This window comes from Nyctereutes procyonoides, unplaced genomic scaffold, assembly GCF_905146905.1.
Source record: "Nyctereutes procyonoides isolate TBG_1078 unplaced genomic scaffold, NYPRO_anot_genome, whole genome shotgun sequence".
Taxonomy (NCBI): Eukaryota; Metazoa; Chordata; class Mammalia; order Carnivora; family Canidae; genus Nyctereutes; species Nyctereutes procyonoides.
The window spans coordinates 21446112-21453229 of NW_026575049.1; the positions used below are offsets into that span (position 1 = coordinate 21446112).

Sequence of the window (7118 nt, forward strand, 5' to 3'; positions counted from 1 at the left end):
TGTGTGTCTCTCGTGAATAAATAAAATCTTTAAAGCAAAAAAAAAAAAAAGAACACATTTGAGAGCCATGCCTCCAGGTTTGAATCCTGGTGGCGCCACTCAGCAGCACAGGTGTGCGACTTGGCCTCTTTGGGCCTTGGTCGCTTCACATCCCCCTTCGTGGATAATGGGGGGGAAATGACAGGAGTGGGTTGCAGAGAGACATCGTGTCAAAATCAGAAGCATATCTCCAGCTCAGTTATTAGCAACCACCACCCACCCTTCTGCTCACACCACAGTAACGGGGTCAGCCTGAACCATCCTTCTCCCTCATCCTCCATGCTCATCCCATGCAAGTCCTGTCCACTCGAGCTCCCAGGCACCCTAGATCTTTGCACTTCCCAGCAGCCCCCTGACTATCCTGGGTGGAGACCCAGGGCAGCTTTAGCCAGGGACCCTGCAGAAGCCCCCACACTGGCTTATTCTGACCCCCCCTCGTCTGCCCATAGTCCACTCACCAAGCGGCAGTCCAGATGACTTCTAGACACCTGAGTCAGTGTCACTCCTCTGCTTCAAATCTTCCAACAGCTTCCTAGTTCACTTTGGGTAAAACCCACAGTCTGCATCCTAGTTTTTAAGACCCTCCCATCTCGACCACCCTCTGCCCCCCCCCCACTCTTTCCCAGGGGCACACACTCCCCTCTGGTCCCTCCAATACATCTGATCCCACCTGGGGCCTTGGGCTAGCTGCTCCTTTTGTCCAAACGCTGTTCTCAGGTCTTTGCAGACAGCTCCCCACCACTCACACCTCAGCTAGGTATCACCTCCCCATCCACCCACTTGAGAGGCACCTTTGTCTGCTGTCCTCGTCATGGCATGTCAGGGTCATTGCAGCACTGATTCCTACTGATACAGCCCCGGGAGGGCATGTGTTTCTGGGTTTGCTGTTAGTATGTGCGATGCCTTAAACGGTGGCCCCTAAAATGATATATCCACGTCCTAACCCTGGAATGTGGCTTTATTTGGATTAAGGGTCTTTGCAGGTGTAATTAGGATCTCAAGATGAGGGCACCTGAGTGGTTCAGTGGTTGAGCATCTGCCTTCAGCTCAAGGCATGATCCCGGGGTCCTGGGATTGAGCCCCGCATCAGGCTCCCCACAGGGAGCCTGCTTCTCCCTCTGCCTGGGTCTCTCCCTCTCTCTGTGTCTCTCATGAATAACTGAATAAAATCGTAAATAAATAAATAAATATCTCAAGATGAGATCCTCCTGGATCATGTGGGTGACCCCCAAATCCCATGACAAGTATCCTTAGAAGAGACACACGGTGGAAGAAAAAGCAACGTGAAGAAAGAGGGACCCACGAGCCCAGGCACACCAAGAGCCCCCAGGAGCTGGGAGAGGCAAGGATGGACACCCCCACCCCACCCCCCCGCCCAGAGCCTTGGTGGAGAACAAAGCCCTGCAGACACCGTAATATCTGACTTGTGGCCGCCGGGACAGTGAGAGGCTAGGCCTCTGTTGCTCTAAGCTGCTCGGTTTGCAGTCATTTGTTCTGGAGCCACATGAGACCTACACAGCACACAAGCTCCACGAGGCAGGGACCGTGTCTGTCCCGTGTCCTGGGGCCTCGAGCTTGCTGAGAACTGACAAATGATGGAGGCATTATGAAGAGCTCCTCAAGGGCCAGGCCAGGCTCATGAGGGACACTCGGGAAACATCTGCTGACAAGAACTGAGCGGATTCATGACACCATTTATCACCTCCCTTCTCCTCCTAGGCCTGTTCCCTCACCTATACAAGGAGTGGACCAGCTGACCCGTGGCTTCCATGTCCTGATAGGCAAACTGTTCTTCCCACATTCTCCTCAAATGCTCACCATAAAGCCCATCCCGGGCTCCCATCAGCCCCCAAGGCTGGTTCTCTGGACCCCCTGAAGGGCCCAGACTGCCAGCTGCGTGGTGTCCCCCCTGAGTGGCCCGAGGCTGGCAGTGCAGGGAACTATACACATCACAGACCCGCCATGTGGAGAAAAGAAGGCTCGGCCCCTGGCTCTCAGGAGCAGTAACCCGGGCCCTTGGCAGGTGGGTCCCCCCAGAGTCAGCAACAGGGTGAGGGTGGGTGGGAGTCCAGCGTCCCCACTCCCGGCTCTGGCCATGTCAGCAGAGCCCTCTGGCTGGATCGCTTGGCAAGCCTGGGGCCAGATTAAGCAGGAAAATGACCTAAACAATTTCCAGGGCCGTCCTCTCCAGATGTCGGGCCCGCCCTGTTGTGTCTGGAACCCAGGACCAGCCAAGAATATTTTCCTTTATAAAGATGCCAGGAAAGGGGCGACTTTCTACCCTGTGGACAGTTCAAGACCTCACCCAGCGTCCTGTGGCCAGAGGCATCCATCCCTGCGTGCACTGCCTCCCCCTGAAGCAGGGGGAGTATGGCCAACATAGGTTCTTTGCGGGGCTCCTGAGCCCACCCTGAGATGGCAGCAAGAAGGGCCTGACTTGGGCCACATCCAAGGGAGAGGCAGGTCTATGGCCAGACCCTGGGCTGGGTGCTGGAGCAAACAGCCCTCCACCACCACGGCCACTGGCTTCCCAGGACAGGACAGGCAGGATAGGCTTGTACACTAATTTGAAATAAGACAGGTGCCGTCACCTCGGGGATCATGTCCTACACCAAGCCAGCCACGAGCTCCGCAAGGGTTCTATGGTTCCCATGTATGGGAAACACCTGTTCTTCCTCAGGACCCTGTCACGCATGCACTTGTGTATGGGATTCAAGTGCTGTCCCACCCGCTTTGTCCCCACCCCCCACCATTAGGTTTAAGGCAAGACGGCCGGCCGAGCAGTCAGGAGCGTGGGGTCCTGCATCCCGGCCCTCCATTCACCACTGGGTTTCCCAGGCAAGCTACTTAACTGCCCTGGGCCTTTGTTTATATGTCCCTAAAATGAAAATAAGGACAGCACCTTCCTCATAGGATTGTTGAGAGGACTAAATTAGAGACTAATGTAAAAATAGGTCAATTATAATAATTTCCTAGAGCAGGGTGTGTTCTCACTCCATACTTCAGGAAACAGAAGAAGAGAGCATGGGATCGGTCACATTCGGAATTGGGACCAGTCTCCTCTCCTCCTTTGAGGGCCCACCCCCACCTCTTGATAACACGCAGGCAGCTGGAACAACAGGCACCTGACTCCATCCGGACCCAGAGCCTCGTGAGGACCAGCCCGAGGGCTAAGGGAGGTGGCCCAGGAGGATGAGGGCCAGTCTACAGCGCCCAGCCCGCTGTGACTTTGGGCCAATGACCTCACCAGCCTCCCCGCCACACCCTCTCATCGCCAAGCTCCCTCCAGGCTGAAGGGTCTCCGATCCCAGGAAAGTTGACATCATGGGTGTCCCCGTTTGGTTAGGTGGCCACATCTGAGGTCCTTACAAGGACACTGGAGTCTGCAAAAGCTTTTATTAATCAAATTGTTATAATGTGATGTGCTGCAAAGGCGAGGCTTTCCTTGTATCAAACACACTGGCGAGATGGCTGGGATACTAGTGGGCCTGTTTTCGTGTGACTTTATCCGCAAGGCTGTGCCACCCACTGTGCGCGCTGCTCAGAGTCCTGCCTTCAAAGGAAACGGAGGGAAGAGGACATGTGTCCATGTGCCCTGTCGCCTTCTGGGTGTTTACCCGTGTGCTTCCCTCCGCCCGGAGCACCATCCTCCTGGCCCTGCTCCCCAGAAACCCAGTCAGCTCCTCCTACACCTACCAGTTGCAGGCTGTGTCCTTTGGGAGATCTTCCCTCACTCTTCCCTGACTCTCGGGCTATGGGGTTGGTTCCTAATGACCTGTTGACTCTTGGCCCTCCAGTGGGGTGGGAGCCCCTCGAGCAGAAGGTCCAGGCCTCAACTCTTCCTGGCCATCTCCCCACGATCTAGAACAGCATCCGGCACAGAGCAGATACCCAGCGCACGGATGCCGGAGGAGGCTGGCCCAGGCCACCCGCGTCCCCTTCCCCAGCACAGCTCTGGCTCTGGCTCTCGACGGCTGCTGGATCCGAGCCGTCCCGGGGAATTCAGTAGGACTTTCAGAGTTCTCTGGGGGGAAAGGACCCTGTCTTACCCAGGAAGGGGGCCACGCAAATACCAGGTGATACTAATCTGGCTGCCTTGGCGAGCAGGGCCCCCCCCCCCCCCCGTCTCTCCCTCAGTCCCCAGGGCAGACCACGAAGAAGGTTTCTGTTATCTTCATTTTACAAATGAGAAAACCACCGGATACAGGCAAAGTTGTTTCCCGTCCCACAGAAGCTCGTGCCGGCCCGCTGGGACCCCAAGATGAGGGAGCCAGGCTTTTGCATCCCCCCTGGTCCCGCACACCACTGTCTAGAAGGGGTGGCAAACAGAGTCCTGCACTGGGGGGGCGGGGGGGTCCCAGGCAGTGCCAGGAGAAGGTGTCACCTGGACACCCCCACACGAGAGGCTGCAGGGCTGCCCCCCACCCTGGGGGACCCCGAGTCTCATCTCTACGCATTCAGCACTCCAGCAGCACCCCCACTCCAGCCTGTCCGGCCCCCACCACCAGCCTGGGAAAGTTCCAGCAGCGGCGCAGGCCATGTGCTTCCAAGCCAAGCCCTCTCCCGTCTTTGTTCTCCCTCCCAGCGCCTTGCTCTGTAATCAGTCGGAAACGCTGCCCGCTGCAGCCAGAGGCCAAGAAAGTCTTGGAGAAAGCGCGGCTGTCTCTCCCAAATGCCCTCCTCCTCTCCACTCCCTCCCACCCCACCATTGGCAAAGTCCAACAGGACAGACAGACACGGGACAGGCGGTGGCTCGGCACTGTCCCTTGGCACGGAAGACCAGTGCCCTGTTGCATCGTGGGGGCCAGGCCAAGGGAGGTTCAGCTACAGGGCTCCCCACAGGATGGTCTTTCCCCGTGATCGGTTCCAATGACATTTCCTCATGCCCCCCATGGCCCTTGGGGGGGGGGTGGGACTGTGTCACCGCTTGGAACCTGACAGCTTCCAGACTTCCAGACACAGACCCACGAGCTCCAGCTCCCTCTCCCCAGACCATGCCAAACTCAAAAGAGGGGGCCACCCCAAAAGAAACAGAAGGCCACGCCAGCCCGGGTGTGCACTTAGCAGGTCTCCTTTAGCACAGAGGCCTGAAGTCAGGGGTCTTCTGGATAAAGAAGATGGGAGCCCCTCCAGCCTGAGTCCTTCTGAGGCAGACCCCGCCAGGCCCCCGCCAGGCCACAGAGGAACTTGCTCACACAGTGGGCAGGACAGCACCGTGGTGGGGGATGGGGGCACTCAGGCTTGAGAGAGTTCTCTCTACCATGCCTTCTCGCTGGGCCTGCCTCAGTTACCCGTCTGTAAAATACAGGGGCCCTGGGGCCCTTTCTACTTCCAACAAGAGTCTTGTGTGGCCTCCAAAGGGAGCCCCCCTGGGGCTTTCACTCCAGCCACTGTGATAAATGCCCCTCCTCCCTCTGCCTGCCTGACTAGCTCCTGCTCAGGCACCATCTCTTTCAACAAGCCTCCTGTGAGCCCAGAGTGTGTGTGTGGGGGGGGGGGGGGGGCAGAATGGCTCTCTCTGCCAAGCTGGAGCCCTGTGCCTCCCATGCCATGTCCCCCATGAGATGCCCCCCTCCCCCTCCCCAGAGCTCCTGGACCTACTGCAAGCAGTGAGCAAGCCAAGAAACCCCAGCAGAGCTCGGCCCTCTGCCCCCAACCTCTCCCTGGTGACCTTCTGACCAAGCAGGAGGGTGGTCACAGGAGACTTGCAAAGAAACAAAACTAAGCACGAGATAAAACATCTGGGATTGTGAAGGTGGTCAGGGCTCTTGTCTGGGCCTGGCCCCAGGAAGAACAAAGCCTCCAGGCAGGGAGGCCTGACTAATGAGTGATGAGTCACAGGTCAGCAGAGAGGTCAGAGGCCATGGCTCCGGCTCACCCACTGTGGCTCTAATCCACAGGGCCCAGTGGCCACCCCACCCCCACCCCCAGGAGCTGGGCCTTGAGGATAAAGGGGGAAAGAAGGGCCAAGGGCCATCCCCACGCTGCCAGTCCTGGGCGCAGCACTCTGGCCCCTTGCCCTGGGTGGGTGGGTCTGGCAGTGGCCTGTCCCCAGCCCCAACTGTGTGTAGCCTTGCCCAGCCCCCGTCTTGAGGCCCTCTATGTCCCAGGAGGGCAGGCAGAGGTTTCCCCACACTGGCCATCACCGTAAAAATCTGCAGACTGCGCTCTTCCTTTCTGATTTTTCAAGCCCACCCCCTAACCCATGACTGGCTTTGTCCCCTGGACAAACTACTGTCCCGGGTCTCAGTTTTCTCACCAATGAGCTGGGTACAACAGCCCCTACGGAGAGGTGGAGGTGGGGGCGGCCGAGCAGAGCAGGGCACCCAGGGGCTCACAACCACCAGCTAGGGCTTCTCCCTAACCTCCCAAGGTCGCCCCGGTGGGACAATGGGTGGGCACTCGGCGGGGGGGGGGGGGTGCAGGAGGCGGAGGATGCGTCCGGGAGGAGGAAACGGCTTCTTTAAAACAAGTGGCCCAGGTCACGGCGATTGGGACCAGAGCCCGGGGTGGGGCGCGGGGAGGGCGCCGGCCCAACACTCCCACCGCTCCGGGGCTCGGGGCTGGGGCTCGCGGGACAGCGGGGCCGCGGGCTGGGGCGCCCCTACCTCGGGCCGCCAGCAGCGAGAGGCCGCCGAGCAGCAGCAGCAGCGGCAGCGGGACGGTCCTCGGCGCGGCGCGCTCCATGGGGCCGGCGGGCGGCGGGCGGCGGGCGGCGGGCGGCGGCGGACAAAGGCGGGGCGCGGGGCGCGGGGCGCGGGGCGCGGGGCGGGCTGCTGGCTTCCACGCTCCGCTCCGGCCGGGCCTCCGCAGCCAACGCTGCGCCCCGGCCGCGCCGTTCAATTATCCCGCCCCGAGGAGGGCGCGGCGGGGGCGGGGCCGCGGGGCGCCCGGTGCCCGCCCTCCCCCCCTCCCCCTCCCTCCCCCTCCCTCTCCCCTCCTCCCCGCCCGCCCCCCCCGCGGGCCCCGCCACCCCGGCCACCCTGGACCCCGAGGGGCGCGCGGGGCCGCGGCCGGGGGCGGGAGCGGGGACCCCCAAACCTCTCCCCGGTGGGAGCCGAGGAGGGGGGCACCCCATC

General features: G+C 60.3%; 1 protein-coding gene across 2 annotated transcripts in view; it reads right to left on the bottom strand.

Moving 5' to 3' along the window:
• Positions 1-6789, bottom strand: part of FBLN1 (fibulin 1) — a 102925-nt gene extending 96136 nt beyond the window's left edge. For both annotated transcript variants that reach the window (XM_055329036.1, XM_055329037.1), the window contains exon 1: positions 6648-6789. In XM_055329036.1, coding sequence (XP_055185011.1) covers positions 6648-6726 — 79 coding nt within the window. In that variant the 5' untranslated portion in view covers positions 6727-6789. The remainder of the gene's footprint in view (positions 1-6647) is intronic.
• Positions 6790-7118: the final 329 nt, after the last annotated feature.